This window comes from Haemorhous mexicanus, chromosome 31 (assembly GCF_027477595.1).
Source record: "Haemorhous mexicanus isolate bHaeMex1 chromosome 31, bHaeMex1.pri, whole genome shotgun sequence".
In the NCBI taxonomy this organism is placed as follows: domain Eukaryota; kingdom Metazoa; phylum Chordata; class Aves; order Passeriformes; family Fringillidae; genus Haemorhous; species Haemorhous mexicanus.
Window position 1 is genome coordinate 1609568 of NC_082371.1, and position 19835 is coordinate 1629402.

A 19835-nucleotide genomic window follows, 5' to 3' on the forward strand; every position below is an offset into this window, starting at 1 on the left:
AACAGTGCAAAACTGGTTTTAAAAGGAGTGTAAAACAGCAGCAAAATGGTGTGAAAATATGTAAAATAGTGCATAACTATACTGGGAAAAACAGGTGTAAAACAGTGCATAACCAGTGTAAAACAGCAGGAAAATGGTGTAAAAATATGGAAAACAGTGCAAAACTATAATGTGAAAAGCAGGTGTAAAACAGTGTAAAACACTGTAAATAACCAGTGTAAAACAGCACCAAAATTGTGTCAAAACCATGTAAAACAGTGCAAAATTATAATGTGAAAAACAGGTGTAAAACAGCGTAAAAGAGCACCAAAATGGTGTAAAAAGCACGTAAAACAGTGCAAAACTGGTTTTAAACCATGCAAAACCAGTGTAGGACAGTGCAAAAACCACCACCAAGATGGTGTGTAAAACAGTGCAAAACTGGAATGTATTAATGAACAAACATATTGCTACTTATTACAAAAAACAGGTGTAAAACAGTGCAAAACCAGTGTAAATTGTCACCTTAGTTCAAATAAATCAGGATTAAATAAATTGTCACCTTAGTCCCAATCAATTTGGATTAAATAAATTGTCACCGTAGTCCAAAAAAAATTTGGATTAAATAAATTGTCACCTTAGTCCCAAAAAATTGTGATTAAATAGTCACCTTAGTCCCAAAAAATTTGGATTAAATAAATTGTCACCTTAATCCCAATCAGTGGGGATTAAATTGTCACCTTAGTCCCAATAGGTTGGGGTTAAATAAATTGTCACCTTCGTCCCAATCAGTTTGGATTAAATAAATTGTCACCTTAGTCCCAATCAATTGGGATTGAATAAATTGTCACCTTAATCCAAAACAATTGAGATTAAATAAATTGTCACCTTAGTTCCAATAAATTTGGATTAAATAAAATGTCACCTTCATCCCAATCAGTGGGGATTAAATAAATTGTCACTTTAGTCCCAATAAATTGGGGTTAAATAAATTATCACCTTAGTCCAGATCAGTTAGGATTAAATAAATTGTCACCTTAGTCCAAATAAATTTGGGTTAAATAAATTATCACCTTAGTCACAATACATTGGGATTAAATAATTTGACACTTTAGTCCCCCAAGAGGTTGGGATTAAATAAATTGTCACCTTAGTCCCAATAAATTGGGATTAAATAAATTGTCACCTTAATCCCAATCAGTGGGGATTAAATTGTCACCTTAGTTCCAATAGGTTGGGATTAAATAAATTGTTACCTTAGTCCAAATCAATTTGGATTAAATAAATTGTCACCTTAGTCCCAATAAATGTGGATTAAATAAATTGTCACCTTAGTCCCAATCAATTGGGATTGAATAAATTGTCACTTTAGTCCCAATACATTGGGATTAAATAAATTGACACTTTAGTCCCCCAAGAGGTTGGGATTAAATAAATTGCCACATTAGTCCCAATAGGTTGGGATTACATAAATTGTCACCTTAATCCCAATCAGTGGGGATTAAATTGTCACCTTAGTCCAAAACAATTGGGATTAAATAAATTGTCACTTTAGTCAAAAAAACTGGGAGTAAATAAATTGTCATGTTAGTCCAAAACAATTGGGATTAAATAAATTGTCACCTTAGTTCCAATAAATTTGGATTAAATAAAATGTCACCTTCATCCCAATCAGTGGGGATAACATAAACTGTCACCTTAGTTCCAATAAATGTGGATTAAATAAAATGTCACCTTAGTCCCAATCAATTGGGATTAAATAAATTGTCACCTTAGTCCAGATCAGTTGGGATTAAATAGTCACCTTAGTTCCAATAAATTGGGGTTAAATAAATTGTCACCTTAGTCCCAATACATTGGGATTAAATAATTTGACACTTTAGTCCCCCAATAGGTTGGGATTAAATAAATTGTCACCTTAGTCCCAATAAATTGGGGTTAAATAAATTGTCACCTTAGTCCAGATCAGTTGGGATTAAATAGTCACCTTAGTTCCAATAAATTGGGGTTAAATAAATTATCACCTTAGTCACAATACATTTGGATTAAATAATTTGACACTTTAGTCCCCCAAGAGGTTGGGATTAAATAAATTGTCACCTTAGTCCCAATAAATTTGGATTAAATAAAATGTCACCTTCATCCCAATCAGTGGGGATAACATAAACTGTCACCTTAGTTCCAATAGGTTGGGATTAAATAAATTGTCACCTTAGTCCCAATAAATTTGGATTAAATAAATTGTCACCTTAGTCCCAATAAATGTGGATTAAATAAATTGTCACCTTAGTCCCAATACATTGGGGTTAAATTAATTGTCACCTTAGTCACAATACATTGGGATTAAATAATTTGACACTTTAGTCCCCCAATAGGTTGGGATTAAATAAATTGTCACCTTAGTTCCAATAAATTGGGGTTCAATAAATTGGGGTTAAATAAATTGTCACCTTAGTCCCAATAGGTTGGGATTGAATAAATTGTCACCTTAGTCCCCATTTCAGACCAAACCTGGGATCAAACCCAGATTAAATTCTGTAAAACCAGAAGCCCCACCCTGACCTGGCAGTCGGGGTTCCTGGGCTGGGCTCTTTTCTCTCCATCCCCTCATGCTTTCCTTGGCTGAATTTCTCCTGAGGAGCTGCAAATAACACAAATAAATAATCCAAGGTCAGGGCTGAGGGCAGGATCCTACTGCTGAGAGCAGCATCCAGGAATTTCCACCTGCTATGGAAAAAGGGACAAAGGGAAATGAGGATTTGTGAAAAACACCAGTCACTTGGTTTGAACATTTAAAAAGTTTAATAGTGATAAAATGGTTATAAAAATAGCAATAAAGTTAGAGTAATAAAAATTGGGACAATTAGGGTTAGGATAACACAAGACAATAAAAACAAAGAGTTACAGACAGTTCATGTACCTTTTTCTGGGTAAAATAAGCCTGGAAAAGGACAGAGTTAACACAGGATTAACTTTTAAACGTAATAGTTTGTTGCATATTCATACATGCTGTATAAATTCTATTTAAAAAAAGGATTTTGTTTGGTCAGTGTTAACTTCTTCTTCTTAACCTTGACAGTGTCTTTAGGGCTAAACAAGGTAGGAAGAAGTTTTTTCTAATAATGGAACAACAAGTTTTTTTAAAGATTTAGGTGTTTTGTGGCTGTTATTTTGGTGTACTTAAATTTTCTCTTTAAAAAAGTATCTTACGTAGCATAGTTTAGATTTCTACTTGTTTTTAACATTTTAAAAGTTTAATAGTAATAAAATGGTTATAAAAATAGCAATAAAATTAGAGTAATAAAAATTTGGACAATTAGGGTTAGGATAATATCAGACAATAAAAATAAAGAGTTATGGACGGTCCAGGTACCTTTTTCTGGGTAAAATAAATGGAAAAAAGACCCAGAGGATTAACCCTTAACAGCAACAGCCTGTTGCATATTCATACACCTCATCCATGATGCATCAATTCCATTCCAATACAGGATTCTGTCTGGGCAGTGTCAGCTCCTTCCTCTGAATCCTGAAGGCAGGAAGAAGTTAATTTCTTCTGATAATGGAGCAATAAATTCTTTTTCTCTGAGAGATTTAGGTGTCCTGTGGCTGCCATCTCGGTGGGGATTCCTCATTCCTTTCTTAAAAAAAATATCATACATAGCATAGTTTCTATTTTAACATCATATTATAACCTAAAAGTATATTTAACACACTACTTAAGGAAATTAACACAGCATAACTTTCTAACATAAAACATACAATATTCATTTTAATATTTGCGAAAAGCCAATCATAAAATACACATTTTTCACACGGGGGACAATGGAACTCGTGTGTCCCAGCTCCTGGAACCCTCCCGTGCTCCCCAAGGCCTCCATGCCTATTTTTAACCTATTTTTAAAGCTGTATTTTTAACACTCCTCAGGCCAGCGGGGGTGGGACGGGGCTGGATTTCACCCCGCTCCAAACCACGCAGGGTTCAGGCTACGCTCCTCGTTTATCTCCATTTTGCTTTCATTATTATTGTTATTATTAACTCAGCTTTTTCATTTATTACATATAACAACCACTCGTGCAGCTCGCTTCCCTGGGTGCTGGGGACCCAAATTCCAGCCCGGCTCGTGGCTTTAGCAAGGCCAGGAGGAGCCAGGAGGAGGCCAAAGGCGTCAAACCAAAACTCAGCAGAGTGCCGAGGGATAAACCAGCTCCTGGCCAGGCCTCCTGAATTCCTGTCCAGCCGGAATCGGGCCGGCAGCACCGATCGTACCCGAACCGTGCCAGGAGGGGAGAGCCCGGTCCGTGTCTCACCGTGACACTGCACCGGGACACACCGGGAGCCGCAGGCCCAGCTCAGGGCTCTGTTGGGCAATTAATCCAGGGCTCTGGAGGGCCCTTCTGCCTCCTCGCCCTCCTCTCCATCCTCAGCCTCATCCCCGTCCCGCATCCCCGCTGTGCCCGGGCCTTGTCCCGGTCCCGCCGCGTGGCACCACCGACTACATTTTCCGTGGTGCCTCGCGGCGGAGCACACAAGGAGGCGGGCCCACCGCTACTCGCGGTGCACGCCGGGAGTTGTAGTCCTGCGCGGCAGCAGCGCGGGCAGCGGGGCGCTGCCGGCAGCCATTACCGGGAGCGCGGAGCCGCCGCCGTCGCCTTGCCTCGCTCCGCGGCCCCGCCGCCGCACGGGGAGGGGCCGCCATGGCGGCGTAGCCTCGCCCCCGCCTGCCCCTTCTTCCCCGCTGCGGGCGCTGAAGGCGCGGCGGCGGTGCGGCCTAGCGCGGAGGGTGGATCCCCGGCCTCGCGTAGCGGCTACTGCCCGCCAAGGGCCGCCCTCCCCGGGGCCATGTCCCTCGTGGCCTACGCCAGCAGCGAGGAGGACAGCGATGCCGAAGAGCCTGCGGGCGAGGAGGAGGAAGCCGCCGACTCTCCCCCGGCCGCGGCCGAGCAGCCCTCATCCCGGGGGCTTTTCGCCGCGCTGCCCCCGCCCAGAGCCCCCGCGGTGCCCCCGGCGTTCCTCATGGGCCCTCCGCCCACCCTGAGCGGCTTCGGCAGCGCCCCGCCGGGCCAGGCCGGCACCGAGAGCCCCTCCGAGCCGGCTGCCAGCGGGGACGGGGCCACAGAGCCCCCCCGGGCAAGGGGGCTCCTCCTGCCGCCCCCCAGGAACGCGGGCACCGCCGCCTCCCCCCTCAGCCCGCCCCCCGCTGCCTCCCCCGGGGCGGGTTTGGGCCTCCCCAAGCCAAAGAAGAGGACGGAGCCGGTGCGGATCGCGGCGCCCGAGCTGCACAAGGGGGATGTGAGTATGGAACAAACCCGAGCCCTTCCCTTCGGGGGTGAAACTTCCCCCCGCGGGGCTCTTCCCTCGCTCTGTCACTCCGAGGTACCGGGATCTATTGTTGTGTCATCCTTGGGGAGATTTGTCCTGGCTGCCTGCCCTAATGCTTAAGCGCTTTGCAGAATTAAACTGATATAGAAACCTTATTTATAATCATAATGCAGCCAAACCCAGATTATCTGCACCCTTCTTATTCCTGGAGTTAACGAGTTGGTGATGTGGAGCTGCAGGGCGTTGTAGCCCAAAAGCATCTTTTGTTTTCTGTGCAGGTGATGGATTTTTCAGTCAGTTTATTGCTTATTTGTCTAAAGGCTTCGGGCATCTTCCAAACTTTTTGATGACCATTTCCCTCTCATTTTGTGAGTTTGGGGGTTTTTTGTAATTACTATGCCGTGCAGGGCTTGTGAACCCAGACAGCGAGGGCAGGGAAAGGCAGCTCCCTTTCCATCTGTTTTTTAAGTCGGGATCCCTGCTGATGAGGTTTCATCCTCTCCCCACTGCTCATTTTCTCTGGGACAGCACTGTCACAGAATCATGGAATGGTTTGGCCTGGAAGGGACCTTAATGCCCATCTTGTTCCACTCACCTTCCACTGTCCCAGGCTGCTCCAAGCCCTGTCCAGCCTGGCCTAGAACACTTCCAGGGATCCAGGGGCAGCCACAGCTTCTCTGGGCACCTGTGCTACGGCCTCACTGCCTTGACAGAAGAATTTTTTCCTAATATCTTACCTAAACCAGCACCTGGCATCCTGGAGTGGTTTGGGTTGGAAGAGACCCTTAAAACTCCTGTTCCACAGTGCCCACAGGCAGGGACAGCTTCCACTAGCCCAGGTTGGCCCAACCTGGCCTGTTGCCATGTGGAGGTGATGGCCCTGTCACTGGTTTTGGTGTGGCTGTGGGAAGAGCTGAACTGGGAGCCTGGGGTCATTTCCATGGGGACAGGTGGATTTATAAACTGTGTCCATTGATCGTGGCCTGGCAGCACTTTGGGGGAGCCCAGGTGAGGTCAGTGCTGCATCCGGGGGGGTCACAGAAAGGGGGGGAGGGGACACAGGTTCCCCATCCCTTCCTGCTCCCAATCACCATTCCAGGGTGGCAAATTGCACACCCGGAGCTCTGGAGGTTCAGCCTTTGGGATAGAGGGGTGAGGGATATCCCAGTCCCTCAGAGCCACTTTTTGTTCAGCTCCTTGCAGCAGGGTGCTGGGATTCCAGGCAGCTCGAATGAGCAGGGGTCTGTTCCTCCTCACCCCTCTGTGTGCTCTGCTGTGACCACACAGTCTGCAGGTTCTCAGTGTTGAGCAAATGAATTTGGAAGGGATGAAAAATACCTTAAACTGGAGCTGGTGTGAGCAGTTCCCACTTGGGGTTCCTGGAGGTCCCTTGGCCTGTGGCTGCCATCCTCAGTTGTTCCCTGTTTCTCCTTAAAATCCCTCCTATGGCTGTAGTTCACCCCCTGGAGATGCTCCAGGGCAGCTGCAGCATCTCCTCTCTCCCAAACCAGCACGTGGGTTTACAGTCACCCCAAATTTTCTTTATTTATGCACATTCCTTGTCTTTCCCTGGTTCATGATTTGGAGACAAACTGGCAAAAGCCCTCAGTCCCTGCTGCCTCTTCCAAGTTCTCTGAGGAGCCATGAAATTATAAAGATTCCTTTTCTGATGCCAGCCAGGCTTTCCACACAAGTTTTAACCAGATATTTAGCAATTTCAGCATTACTGAGAACAATTCTTTGTATCCCTGCAGTGAACTTTGCATCCTCTGTGTGGTTTGTGCTTCCTTTCCAGTAACTCTGTCCCTGACCTGTAGCTGTGCACCTGCAGTTCTTCCCTCCCTTTGGGTTTATTTTCCTGGGATTTATTAACATGAGTTTTTTAGTTTGGCGTCTCAAGTTGTGCTGAGCTCTGGTTTTCTCTCTCAGTCAGATTCAGAGGAAGATGAACCAGCAAAGAAAAAAAATACTCTTCAGGTAAATAACAAGGGCACTTGGTAAAACAATTTTCATGGGAAAAAGTATTTGACTCTTGGGCTTCTACTTGTGTAAATCATCCACTCTGATCACCTTGTGGCTTTAGGAATATTCCTAAAATCCCATGGATTTTTTCAAGTCCTTTTTATTGCCCCCCACGAATAAAACATTGAAATAAATAATTTTTTTACCTTTTTATTGCCCCCCAGGAATAAAACATAAAAATATTGCCCTACCTTTTACACCTTTCCTAAAACTCTCTGATTTTAAGAATTCCCACACTTTTTTTGGGCTCTTCACCAGTTTAAATCTTGACTAAAGAGGCATAAATTTGGGAATTGGGGAGATATCTGCAACATTTCCCTTCAGAATCCTCCTGGCTTTTGTATTCAGAGTGGCCAAGCAGTGAGAAACCCACAAGAAGTGTTAGAATTGGGGGAGATAATTGGCAGTAAGTCATGAAAAGTGAATAATCCCCCTCTTTTCTTTCTGAGATCTATTTGTCCACACTGATCACCTTGTGTAAATCATCTGCTCTGATCACCTCATGGCTTTAGGGATATTCCTGAGATCCTGTGGGTTTTTAAGTCCTTTCTTTTGGGCAATTTCACCAATTTAAGTCTTGGCTAAAGAGGCACTAATTTGGGAATTGGGCAGATATTTGCAACATTCACATTTCCCTTTAAAACCCCCCCTTCAGAATCCCCCTGGCTTTTGTGCAGTGTATTCAGAGTGGCCAAACAGTGAGAAACCCACAAGAAGCGTTAGAATTGGGGGAGATAATTGGCAGGAAGTCAGGTAAAGTGAATAATCTCCCTCTTTTCTTTCTGTGATCCGTTTGCCCTGCGTGGACGTCACCAGGGACGCAGCGAGGGCTCCGGCTTGTCCGCTCTGCTTCCTCAGCCCAAAAACACGCCAGTGAAAGAGACCAATCGCTTGCTCCTGCCCTACGCCTTCTCCAGGAAAGCAGGAGAAAACTCCTCCGACTCCAAGCCTGCCAAGACCCCGAGCTCTTCCTCCAAACCCAAAGCCGTGCCCAAGCCGGCCGTGCCCACCACTCCGTCCCCGTCGGCCATCAAGGCGGCGGCCAAGAGCGCGGCGCTGCAGGTAACCAAGCAGATCACCCAGGAGGAGGAGGACAGCGACGAGGAGCTGCAGCCAGAGAACTACTTCTCCTTGTCCGACAGGAGCGAGCCTGGCACCGTGGGCACCGAGCCCTACCTGTACCCGGGCACGGCGGGCTCGGAGGAGCCTCCTCCCGGCACGGAGCCGCAGCCCCAGTTCCAGGACGCGGCCGCTAATGCCCCGCTGGAGTTCAAGACAGGAGTGGGCCCCAGTGGAGTTCAGCACAGCTGGGCACCCAAAGCTGGTGAGGACTACAGCAGCCAGCCCTATGGGCAGTTCCCCCCTGCCTACGGAGAGCCTGGGGGCTACTACCAGGTGGGTTTGCTGGCCAGAGGGGAGGGGAGGGCTCTGAGCACGAGCTTGAGTGGCTCGAGTTGGTTACTGGCTGCTGCTGGGAGTGCAGCCTGTGTGAGGGGCCTGGGACATGGGGCAGGGAATGCAGCCTGTACCTGGGATACAGGGCAGGGAAAGCAGCCTGTGTGAGGTGCCTGGGCAGGGAATGCAGCCTGTGTGAGGGGCCTGGGACATAGGGCAGGGAATGCAGCCTGTGTGAGATACCTGGGGCACGGGGCAGGGAATGCAGCCTGTGTGAGATACCTGGGGCATGGGGCAGGGAATGCAGCCTGTGTGAGGGGCCTGGGACATAGGGCAGGGAATGCAGCCTGTGTGAGATACCTGGGATACAGGGCAGGGAATGCAGCCTGTGTGAGATACCTGGGGCACAGGGCAGGGAATGCAGCCTGTGTGAGATACCTGGGGCACGGGGCAGGGAATGCAGCCTGTGTGAGATACCTGGGGCACGGGGCAGGGAATGCAGCCTGTACCTGGGATACAGGGCAGGGAATGCAGCCTGTGTGAGATACCTGGGGCACAGGGCAGGGAATGCAGCCTGTGTGGGATACCTGGGGCATGGGGCAGGGAATGCAGCCTGTGTGAGATACCTGGGCAGGGAATGCAGCCCTTGGGAGCTGCCTGGGACACAGGGCAGGGAATCCAGCCCAAGCTGTCTGACACAGGGAGCCACAGCACCGGGCACAAGGGGATCCCTACAGCATGAAAGCTGCAGGTGTTCTTTGCTGGACAGATGTTTAACAGCTGCACTCCTATGAAAATGCCCTGGATTTGAGGGTGCAGAGTCAGGGCTCACTGGAGCTGGTGTCTGAGCCCTGGTTGTATCTAATAATTCTAATAAATAGAATTCTAATAAATAGAATCCCAGACTGGTTTGGATTGGAAAGGACCTTAAAGCCCATCCAGTCATGGGCAGAGACATCTTCCACTACCCCAGGTTGTTCCAAGCCCTGTCCAACCTGGCATTAAGCACTTCCAGGGATGCACCAGCCACAGCTGCTATGGGCAACTTGTGCCAGGGCCTCACCACCCTCACAGGGCACAATTCCTTCCCAATATCCCATCCAGCCCTGCCCTCTGCCCCTTGTCCTGTCACTCCAGACCCTTGTGAGAAGCCTCTCAGAGCATTTGTTGCTTTGTCCCTCTCATAGAATCAGCCCATGGGGTAGTCTGTGGCTCGGTGCCACTCCAGGATTGCTCTCATGCCAAGCTGGTTTCCTTTTCCCTGCCAGGATTACTACAGCAGTGGGTACTACCCCGAGGTGGAACCAGCCCAGGCCTCACCACAGGAGAGCAGCACCGACTCCTCCTTCATCGACGACGAAGCGGTTGGCACTTCATTTTCTGTCCCCCTGTGGAATTTGACTTTGAGCTCTCCCAGGACACAGGACCCTCTTGGCAGCCACACTCCTGCCCCCCAGCACAGCCTGGGTCTCCAGGGGTTTGGGCTGGGTGGTTTTTCTGGGGGGCCTCGTGCTGTGATTTGGGCACGTGTGGGGTCCTGCTCCAGCTGGGTCTGCAGGCCTGATAAGTACAGAATAGCATCAATTGTTGAGGTTGGAAAAGGCCTCCAAGACCATCACCCAGCACTGCCGAGGCCACCACTAAACCACATCCCCAAGTGCCACATCCATGTGGCTTTTAAATCCTTCTGGGGGTGGGGACTTCACCACTGCACTGGGCAGCCTGTGTCAGGGCTGGACAACCCTCTGGGTGGAGGAATTTTCCCTATATCCAACCTCATCTAACCCTGGCACAATTTGAGGCCATTTTCTCTTGTCCTGTCCGTTGTTCCCTGGGAGCAGAGCTCACTGGCTGTCCCCTCCTGTCAGGGAGTTGTGCAGAGCCAGAAGGTCCCCCCTGAGCCTCCTTCTCTCCAGGCTGAGCCCCCTCAGCCTCCCCTGGTGCTCCACCCCTTCCCCAGCTTTGTTTGCTTCTCTGAACATGCTCCAGCTCCTCAATCTCTTTCTTGTCATGAGGGGCCCCACACTGACCCTAGGATTGGAGGTGCCTCAGCAGTGCCAGCACAGGGATGAGCGCTGCCTGGAAGCAGGAGCAAATGCTGCTTTCTGCATAGGAAAATGAGATTATAACCTTCATGCTAAGTAGTTTTAGATACTCTCATGTACAGCACGCTGAAAATCTCCAAAAGATCAAATCCCCAGCAGGAAAACTGTTTGCTGTGCCTCGTGTCAGGTCAGTGCTGAGTGTAATTCCAGCTCTTCTGTTCTTCCTTCAGTTCAAACGTCTGCAGGGCAAGCGGAATCGTGGGAGGGAGGAGATCAACTTTGTGGATATCAAAGGTGACGACCAGCTGAGCGGGGCCCAGCAGTGGCTGACCAAATCCTTGACAGAGGAGAAGACCATGAAGTCATTCAGCAAGGTGGGTGGAGGGCATGGGCTGTGCTTGGAGCCTCTGCTCAGTGCCCCAAATCCAGCTGGAGCTGTGCTGGGTGCTGGGCAGTCACCAGGGAGGGTAAATAATGACATGTGAGACTAGTGGAGTTCCTCAGAACACAGCATGTGGGTGTGGGGGCAGCCAGGAGTGCTTCAGCCCCAGGAATCTGCAGTTTAATAAGGAACAAATGCTGCTTGGGATGGCTCTGTGCAGGCCCTTGCCTTGGTCTGCTGTCCAAGCACCTCTCCAGGCTGACCACTTCACCTCTTTCTGCCTTCCAGAAAAAAGGAGATCAGCCCACAGGACAGCAGAGGAGAAAACACCAGATCACATACCTGATCCATCAGGTGAGTGGCCTCCCTGTGGTGAGTGAGCTCATCCAGCAGAACTGCAGGGCAACACAAGGCTGGGGTGCTGGAGGTGGGGACCAGGGGCTGTCCCTGAGAACCCCCTGGTGAGACCCAGTGGGGCCAGAGGTAAGTCCTGGCCCTGAGGGGGTCCCAGTCCTGAGCTTTCAGCTTTGCTTTGCCCTTCCTGCACGTTCTGAGGCCCTGGGATCCTGTCCTGGATTCTGCCCCAGGGTTGGCTGCTGAGCCCGTCCCCACGAGAAGCTGCTTTTCAGCATGAATGAGATGCCTGTGCATCCCAATTAATCCAGGCCTCTGTCAGGATGATTGTGCAAACCCCTGTCCCCACGAGAAGCTGCTTTTCAGCATGAATGAGATGCCTGTGTGTCCCAATTAATCCAGGCCTCTGTCAGGATGATTGTGCAAACCCCTGTAACGAGGCTTCTGGCTGAAGGGCTCCCTAATCCACATGAGCGGGGCCAGAGGAGGCAGGAATGCTGCTGAGTCACTGAAACACAGAGGGTAACAGCATCCTCTCCATCTCTGCAGGCCAAGGAGAGGGAGCTGGAACTGAAAAACACATGGTCTGAGAACAAGCTCAGCAGAAGGCAGACTCAAGCCAAGTACGGATTCTGACACATCTGTCCTGCTTTTTGGCTGGCGTCCCGGGTGACCTGCTGTGTCCGGTGTCTGCTGGCCTCCTGGAGATCAGCCAGGCCCCAGCGTGGGGCTGGGAGGACACTGCACTCCCTGGCCTGGCAGGAAGAAGGGGCATTGCAAGCAGGTCCTGAACCTCCACCTGTAATCCTTCCCCTCCCTCCTTGTAAACGATCACGTGGAAGGTTCCCAGCGGCCAAGGACGGTCCCGAGGCACCGCGGGGAACGTGCTGGGTGTGAGGCTGCAGCTCCTGTCCTGAGGGAACAGGCTGGGCCTCCTGACCCTTCAGCAGAGGCTCAATAAACTCCCAGTTCCCACTTTGCTCCTCTCTTGGACTTGCTGTGCATTGAGAGTGTAGTTTTCCTTTCTAAAACACGGTGAGTTCCAAGAGCAAGCCTGGCTTTGGAATTTTTATTTTGTCCTTACCTTTAAGATGTCCTCACAGCTGTTTCCTCGTGTCTGGGCTGCTCCAGCACTCCTCTCATGTCAAGAATTTTGAGTAATTTTGATATCCTGGTTTTTAATTGGGTGTTTTTGCTCTGGGCTCCACAGGCTGAGCCATGCTGAGGGGGCACCCTCGTGCAGGTCAGAGCCTGTGCCAGGGGAAGCACCACACATGGAGGGGAGGTTCTCCTGCCTGGCACACTCAGGGTTTTGGGTTACCCTGAGCCGTGTGTGCATGTATATTGTCCTTCCTTTTTCCTCCTCTTTCCTTCTCCCCCAGCCCAAGGCCTCCTGTCCTGCCCCAGGCTGTTCTCAGACTCATCAAAGTGTCCCAGTGTCCCACGTGTGGCTGCCTGGGACTGAGCTCTGCAGTTTCCTCTGGGCAGACACAGAGGAGAGCTGCCAACTGTAATTTTTTTTTCCAGCTTGTTTGTATCAATTCTGTTTCAATTAGGTGTTGACTTTACCCTCCTGGCTGGGAAGAGGAGACTGCCCAGCCCTAATTTCTTCAAATCAAACCTTTTTTTTTTTTGTTTAAGGAATTCTGTCAAGGTGATGCGACTGCAAATCCTGTGCAGCTCTGCTGGCCCAATCCATGGATCCAAATCTGTGGCATCACTTTGTTGTTCACCAAAGCATGTGATGCTGAAGGGAGCAGAGAGCTGGCCGGGTTATTTAATTTATACTCCCACCAATCTGGGTTTTATTTGGCTCAAATGGCCAATATTTGTTATTCTGGTAAGAAGAACTCCCAAGAGGTGTTTTTTCTCCCATGTTACCTCTTAAAAACAGGCAAACCCCCATGACTGAAGTCTTTTCTTAGAAGGTTTTAAACTAATCTCATTTTTAGTTTAGCTCCCTGTATGTTTAGTACTTTGCAGAGCCTGTTTTGAGTATTTGAATGATCAGAATAAAGTTACTGTTGAGTAATTTATTCATATCTTGTATGTACAGTGAAATCCTCCCAGAAGAGATTTGCTGAAGGAACATATTTCTAAATCCAGCCCTGTTTCCATCACCAGGGGCTCAGATCCTCATCCAGGTACCCTCTTGGCCTGGGGATTTTGCAGTGGAGGGGCTGGAACTCCCACGTTCCCCTTTCCATTTCTCCTTGGGGTAATGGCTTGGGTTTAGCACCAAGGGAAGTTCCAAGGGCTCGTGTTCCACTTTCAGCCCTCTAAGAGTAACAGAATTCAGCTTTGTGAAAGGTCAGAAGTGAATTTTCCCCGAGATAAAACAGCTGCAGTCCCCCAGCCCTCCTTTTCCCTCCAAGCCAGGGCTTTGGCCATCCTGGCTCCCTGCTCCTGTTGGGCTGGGAGCACCACTGGCACTGCCCAGCTCCACTGGGGCTCGCCAGGGTTTGTGCCCCACGGGACAGCCCTGGGACAGTGGTGTCGTCCCAGATTTTGTGGCTGAGGAAGCAGGCAGGGCTTGGAGTGTTGGCTGCAGGCTGGGGAGGTTCAGTGTAGCATCACTCCAGTTTCTGACCAATTTAATATCCAACTGCATGCACCAACTGTGCCAAACTCATCCCTGTTTTTCCTGTAACAGCCTTTTCCCCTCATTTCATTAACAGAAGTCTCTTGGAATGTGTTCATGGGTAAGGTAAGGCTCTCCCCTGTGCTGTCCAGCAGGGTTGGGAAGCTGGAAGAGCAGATTGGCACTGCCAGCTGGGGCCAACAGCAGCCTTGGAGCTCTCCTCCCAGGGCCAAGGGCTTCCTGCAGTGAGGTGGAGGCTGAGGTTCCTCCTGCCTGGGAGCCAGGTGCTGTCCAGGTGGTTTAGGGGCAGTCCCCAGGCAGCTGCTCATACACGTTCTCAGCTGTGGCTGTGGGGTGCAGGTCCCTGGGTGTGCTCCTGCTGTACACGGGGTCATCCAGCTCCAGCTCAGGGGTCAGGACAGCCTGGGGGAGTCCCAGGGACAGAGGGTGAGTTTGGGAGCCAGGAAACAGCACAGGCTTGGTCTTTCACCCTCCCAGCCCTTGGCTTTGGGACAGGGACCCAGTTTTTGTAAGAGCCTGGAGTGACAGGTCAAGGGGGAGTGGTTTCCTGCTGCCAGGGATAGCTGCGATATTGGGAAGGAATTCTTCCCCCTGCCAGAGTTAGGTGGGATATTGGGAAGGAATTCTTCCCACTGCCAGAGGGAACAGATGTATGGGATATTGGGAAGGAATTTTTCCCCCTGCCAGAGTTAGGTGGGATATTGGGAAGGAATTTTTCCCCCTGCCAGAGTTAGGTGGGATATTGGGAAGGAATTTTTCCCCCTGCCAGTGTTAGGTGGGATATTGGGAAGGAATTCTTCCCTATGAGGGTGGGGAGGGCCTGGCACAGAGAAGCTGTGGTTGCCCCATCCCTGGAAGTGTTCCAGGCCAGGTTGGAGAGGGCTTGGAGCATCATGGAAGGTGTCCCTGCCCCTGGCAGGGGGTGGAATAGGATGGGCTTTCCAACCTGAACCATTTCAGGTTCCCTGTGCTCCTGGTGTGGAGCCAACCCCGATCCCTCAGACTCCCGGAGCCTTCACTCGTGCTGGGGCTGAGCTCTAGAGCCATCACCTGCCCTGGGGACCCACCCACCTGTGTGCCCGTGCTGGAAGCTCCTCTGTCCTCCCTGTGTGTTCTGGGAGCCGCCGAGAGCTGCCTCCTCTTGCAGTCCTGGCTGGAAATGCTGCGGAAGAGCCGGCGGTGGGGCCGGGCTTTGGGGGGCAGCGTGGAGAAGGCGTTTTGGGGGGCCGTGGGGGGCCGGGCAGGCACATCCTGCCGGGCCAGTGCCACCTCGGAGTAGATGTTCTCGGGGCTGGCACGGCGGCTCCAGCCGCGGGCCATGGCATAGAAGGGGATGGGCTCGTCGGGGAAGGGTCCCCCGGGGGTGGGGGGTCCCTCGGGGATGGGTGCCCCGGGGGTGGGCTCCTGGGCCTCGGGGTCGATCTCTTCACGGGGCTCAGCGTAGACATGGAAGCACATGAGCTGCTGGTACTTGGCCTCGGGGGGCTCGGGCCGGGCGGATTCTTTGTGCACCTGGGCGTAGGGAACCTCGGGGGCTGCCGCGCTGCCGGAGGGGCTGTGCAGCCCCCGAGCCACGCCCCGGGAGCTGCTCTTGGCAGGGAGCGACGGCGGAGCACCGGGAGCCTGGGGGAGAGATGGGACAGGGGGGAGGGAGGGCTGGGAGTGGGTGTCACTGCATCCCCCCTCCCATGCTGTCCTTGGGCAGTGCCTCCATCCCCCCTGCCCCATTACCTCCCTGGCAGAGGTGAGGGCTGGGAGTGGGTGTCACTGCATCCCCCCTCCCATGCTGTCCTTGGGCAGTGCCTCCATCCCCCCTGTCCCATTACCTCCCTGGCGGAGCCGCCCTCGGCTCTGGGGGGCTCCAGGGACACGGGGCTGTACTCTGGGAGCTTGGCCGCTGCTTGGCTCGCTGGGGGATGTGCAGCATCACCGCCAGCCGGGGGCTGTGGCCGCCCTCGGGGCTCATCCTTCTGCGGGGAGAGCAGAGAGGTGTCGGGATGGGTGCGTGGTCAGGGCACACCCAGCTAGGCGCTGGCCCCTTGCTCCTGCTGGCCAGGGTGGCTTCCAACCATGGCTTTTGTGATGCTTGGATTTCCCTTGGCTGTATTCCCCAGCTTGGGAAAATCCGTTGTGATTTCAGGGTTTACCCTAGAACCTCTGGTCCCTCCACTGATAATTCCCTGCCAGTTGTGTCAGTCATCTCTCCTTTCCCCTCCCAGCACTGTCTGTCAGTCCTGGAACTCCAGAAGGGCCTGGAGTGATTGGCAGGTTCAAAGGATGCTCTCTACCCCCAGGGGGACACTGGGCCATCCAGGTGTCCTTTGTCCCTTGAGACCTCCTCTCCTGTACCTGGCTGGTGGCTCCCTACCCTTTCCCTCCCTTCTCCCCGGGGTTAAAAGGCATAGCAACCACATGGTTCAGGAGTTCTGTTGGAGCTGGTGCTGGATTCAGAGGCCAGAATAAAGCTCTGGATCCAAACCCTCCATCAGAACCGACTCCTTTCCTTCCCCATTGCCTTAAAGCTTCTCCACCAGAGGGAAACCCGAGGAGCAGACCCTGTTATGGGGGGAAGCTCCATCCCACCACCAGAGCTCCTGCAAGCCTGGACTTGCCTCCAAGTGCTCAGCTGCAACATCCAGCTGGCCAAAAGTGTCTCTGGGGTGAAACACCACAGTTGCCACAATTTAGTTCAGCACCAAGGGCCAGACAAGCTCAGGCACGTCCTGTCCGGCTAGATTGGTAAATATTCCAATCTGCAGGGGCGCTGGGGGGCTCTCGGGGCCGGCACTCACCCGTCCGCAGGGCAGGGGCACGGTGAGGAACTCGTGGTACGGCGTGACCGGGGCCGTGGCGTGGTGCCGCAGCAGCTGCGCCAGCCCGGCGTGGGCGCTGCGCTCGCCCAGGATCACGTAGCGCCCGTCCGGCAGCTGGTCCAGGACAAAGTGCCGGCAGCGATCCCTGCCCCTGGCGGGAGATGGCATGGCACGGCACGGCACGGCATGGGCACAGCCGCCAGGAGGGGACAGAGCTGCTCGGCCCCTCCCTCGGCCAGGGCTGCAGCTTTGCCTCACCTGTAGGACAGCACGAAGCCCACGGTGCTCTCGCTGAAGCGGACCAGGAAGCAGCCCAGGGGCTGATCCTGCAGCAGCTCCTCTGCCTCCCTGCGGGAAGGGACGCTGAGCCGTTCAACCTCATCCCCTCCGTGTGATCCAGTGTCCAGCTCCCCAGGGGAGGAGACACTGGCCCCGTTCCCCGCCCTGGCCTCCCCCTGGCTCACCTGCGGCTGATGAAGCCATGGAACCACGAGGGGAGCTCCCCCTCGGGCCCCAAGCTCTGCGCTTGTGTCTGCTCGAACCACAGCCTGGTGCGGGCACGCAGCGCCCCCCGCTCCGGCCACGGCTCCCCCTCGGGCAGGGACTGGGCTGCTGGGGCTGACCAGAAACCTGGAGGGACCTGGAGGGAAGGGGACGGCACCGGGAGCTCACGGGAGGACACGCAGCGAGGATGTTCGGCTCCCAGCACAGCCCCTGAGGGCGTGGGAGCACTGGGAGGGTGAGCTGGGCTCTGTCCACCCTCGTGTCCCCATGTCCTACCCTGCCATGTCTGCTGTGGTGTCCTGGTGACTGCTCTGAGGTGCCCTGGGGCTGGCTGGGGGTGCTGGTGGGTGCTGCCTTGGCTCTGGCTGTGCTGTCCTCACCGAGGGGCTTGAAGGTGGTGAAGAGGGGCCGGTCGTCATCCATGGAGTGCCCTGTCCCAGGGAATGGGGAGGAAAAGGCTCAGGACAGGGGGGCTTCCTTTGGGGAGAGCACTGGGGGGCTCCAAGACACCCCCACAGGCCCTGCTGTCACCATCACCTTCACCTGGTGCTCCCCAAGCTCAGCACCCCGATCCTCCCCAGCCTTTGTGATGGGGAGGGACAGTGACCTTGGCACCCCAGAGGAGAAGGGGGGACAGTGATGTAGGTGGGGAGGAGCTCAGGAGGGAGCATGTGAATCCTCCTGCCCCTCAGTGTGTCAGCTCAGCCCTGCGTAGGGGAGGGAGAGGCTGAGCAGCTCCTGAGGGACCTTGAGCTTGACCCTGAGCTGCCAACACCCAGCAAAACAACGTTAATCCCCAGCAGATGCTGGAGGGGGTGGAAGATGCTGGGGTTGGCTGGATCTGGGAGGCAAAGCTGAATCAGAGGAGTGGGTCCAGGCTTGTCTGAGAGCAAGGGGATCCAGCCACCTTTTCTGAGAGCAAGGGGCATCCTAGCTCCACCTTTAACCTGCAGCAGTGCCCAGCCCAGCCCTGCACTCCTACAGGCAGGGGAAGGTGAGGGGGGTGTCAATAAAGAGCAACAAAACACCCCAAACTGCACTCACCCAGCTCAGAGAGTGCTGGGAAGGAGAATTCGGGTCAGGTCCTGCCCAGGTCAGGCTGCTGGGGACAACGCCACCGTCCCCAGCTCGCTGTGCATCCTCCAGCTGGGTGGGGGTGCTGGGCAGGGGTGGGGGGCTCAGCCCTGCTCCCCCAGCCCAGCACCTTGGCCTCGGTGGGGCAGCTCAGGGGATTTGCTCCCTGGGGCAGGATGTGCCTCTGAAATGCTGCACTGCTGAGCAGGGAATGAGTCAGATCAGCCCTGAAACGGGCTGGAAGCTTTGCTCTGTGAGACAGTTCCGGGCTGAACTTCCCCGTTTGGAGAGGGTAAGATCTGACTGGAAGGGCTGGCGTGGGCAGGGGAACCCCATCCCTCTCTTTTCACGCCATCAATGTGCCTTTTGTCCTGCCTTTGGGCAGGGGGACATCCCTGCACCTCCTGTCCAGTGTCCCCTGCTCAGGGTTCACTCCTTGGCTTGGCTGCAAACCCAACCCCAGCCCCCAACCCACGCTCTTACCTCTGCTTGGTGTCCGTGGCTGGTGATGCAGGAGCAGGGGACAGGCAGGGGACAGGCAGGGGATGGGCAGGGGACAGGCAGGGGACAGGCAGGACAGGCAGGGGATGGACAGGGGATGGGCAGGGGACGGACAGGGGATGGGCAGGGGACAGGCAGGGTGACAGGCAGAGTGAGGAAGCCCCGCTGCCCTGCTCTGCTCTGCCTCTGCTGCCGGCCACAGGCAGGAAGCAGCGACCAAAGCTGCAAGAACCTTCATGTGATGGGGAAACGTCACAGGAAGGTGGCATGGTGGCCCTGCGGTGACAGCCAGGTGACACTGGCAGCCTCACAGCAGGCTGGTCTGTGGCAAGGAGAGGATTGAGGCCAGCTGGCCACCGGCACGTCCAAGCCTGCAAAGGTGTCATTGTCCCTCCTGTCCTGTCTGCATCCTGGGACCTGCCAGTGCTGGGCACAGGGAGAGCAGAGCTCAGGGGGGACAGCAGAGGGGACAGCAGAGGGGACAGCAGAGCAGGGAGGGGACAGCAAAACAGGGAGGGGACAGCAGAGCTCAGAGGGGACAGCAGAAATCAGAGAGGACAGCAGAGCTCAGAGGGGACAGCAGGGCAGGGAGGAGACAGCAGAGTTCAGAGGAGACAGCAGAGCAGGGAGGGGACAGCAGAGCAGGGAGGGGACAGCAGAGCAGGGAGGGGACAGCAGGCTCGGTGGGCCCAGGCTCACACTGTGAGCCAGAGTTCAGTCCTGGCCCGGTGCAATCCAGGACCATTCCCTTCCTCAGACTCTGGGTGCCAGAGCTGGGCTGTTCTGGGGCATCAGCAGCCGAGCTGCCAATGCCGTGGCTGTGCCACGTGTCCTCTGCCACTGT

At 53.3% G+C, this 19835-nt stretch overlaps 2 protein-coding genes and 1 long non-coding RNA gene across 4 annotated transcripts; 1 reads left to right on the forward strand and 2 right to left on the reverse strand.

Moving 5' to 3' along the window:
• Nucleotides 1–2762: 2762 nt before the first annotated feature.
• Nucleotides 2763–4560, reverse strand: LOC132340097 (uncharacterized). Its single transcript, XR_009489812.1, has 2 exons — nt 4288–4560; nt 2763–3617 (listed from the first exon to the last, which is right to left on the reverse strand). It is a non-coding gene; the product is annotated as an uncharacterized LOC132340097 (long non-coding RNA).
• Nucleotides 4561–4671: 111 nt separating this feature from the next.
• On the forward strand, nt 4672–13533 carry PRCC (proline rich mitotic checkpoint control factor). Its single transcript, XM_059870893.1, has 7 exons — nt 4672–5269; nt 7229–7276; nt 8138–8716; nt 9985–10080; nt 10992–11135; nt 11432–11497; nt 12047–13533. The coding sequence occupies exons 1-7, from the start codon at nt 4820–4822 to the stop codon at nt 12131–12133; spliced, it is 1470 nt and encodes a 489-aa protein (XP_059726876.1). The 5' UTR covers nt 4672–4819; the 3' UTR covers nt 12134–13533.
• Nucleotides 13516–19804, reverse strand: SH2D2A (SH2 domain containing 2A). 2 transcript variants are annotated; one of them, XM_059870890.1, is made up of 8 exons: nt 18974–19804; nt 17693–17847; nt 17377–17552; nt 17171–17260; nt 16892–17063; nt 15926–16069; nt 15171–15722; nt 13516–14501 (listed from the first exon to the last, which is right to left on the reverse strand). In XM_059870890.1, the coding sequence occupies exons 1-8, from the start codon at nt 19227–19229 to the stop codon at nt 14379–14381; spliced, it is 1668 nt and encodes a 555-aa protein (XP_059726873.1). In that variant the 5' UTR covers nt 19230–19804; the 3' UTR covers nt 13516–14378. The 2 variants fall into 2 exon arrangements, with proteins under 2 accessions (XP_059726873.1, XP_059726874.1); XM_059870891.1 differs by lacking the exon at nt 18974–19804 and adding an exon at nt 18461–18923.
• Nucleotides 19805–19835: the final 31 nt, after the last annotated feature.

Excerpts from the sequence above, each read along its gene's own strand:
- PRCC (XM_059870893.1), top strand. The coding sequence starts at position 4,820 with ATGTCCCTCGTGGCCTACGCCAGCAGCGAGGAGGACAGCGATGCCGAA. Across the intron at positions 5,270-7,228 it reads CCGAGCTGCACAAGGGGGAT|TCAGATTCAGAGGAAGATGA; the intron begins GTGAGTATGGAA and ends TTTCTCTCTCAG. Across the intron at positions 11,136-11,431 it reads CCATGAAGTCATTCAGCAAG|AAAAAAGGAGATCAGCCCAC; the intron begins GTGGGTGGAGGG and ends TCTGCCTTCCAG.
- SH2D2A (XM_059870890.1), bottom strand. The coding sequence starts at position 19,229 with ATGAAGGTTCTTGCAGCTTTGGTCGCTGCTTCCTGCCTGTGGCCGGCA. Across the intron at positions 17,848-18,973 it reads GCCACGGACACCAAGCAGAG|GGCACTCCATGGATGACGAC; the intron begins GTAAGAGCGTGG and ends TCCCTGGGACAG. Across the intron at positions 15,723-15,925 it reads AGGGCGGCTCCGCCAGGGAG|GCTCCCGGTGCTCCGCCGTC; the intron begins GTAATGGGACAG and ends TCTCTCCCCCAG.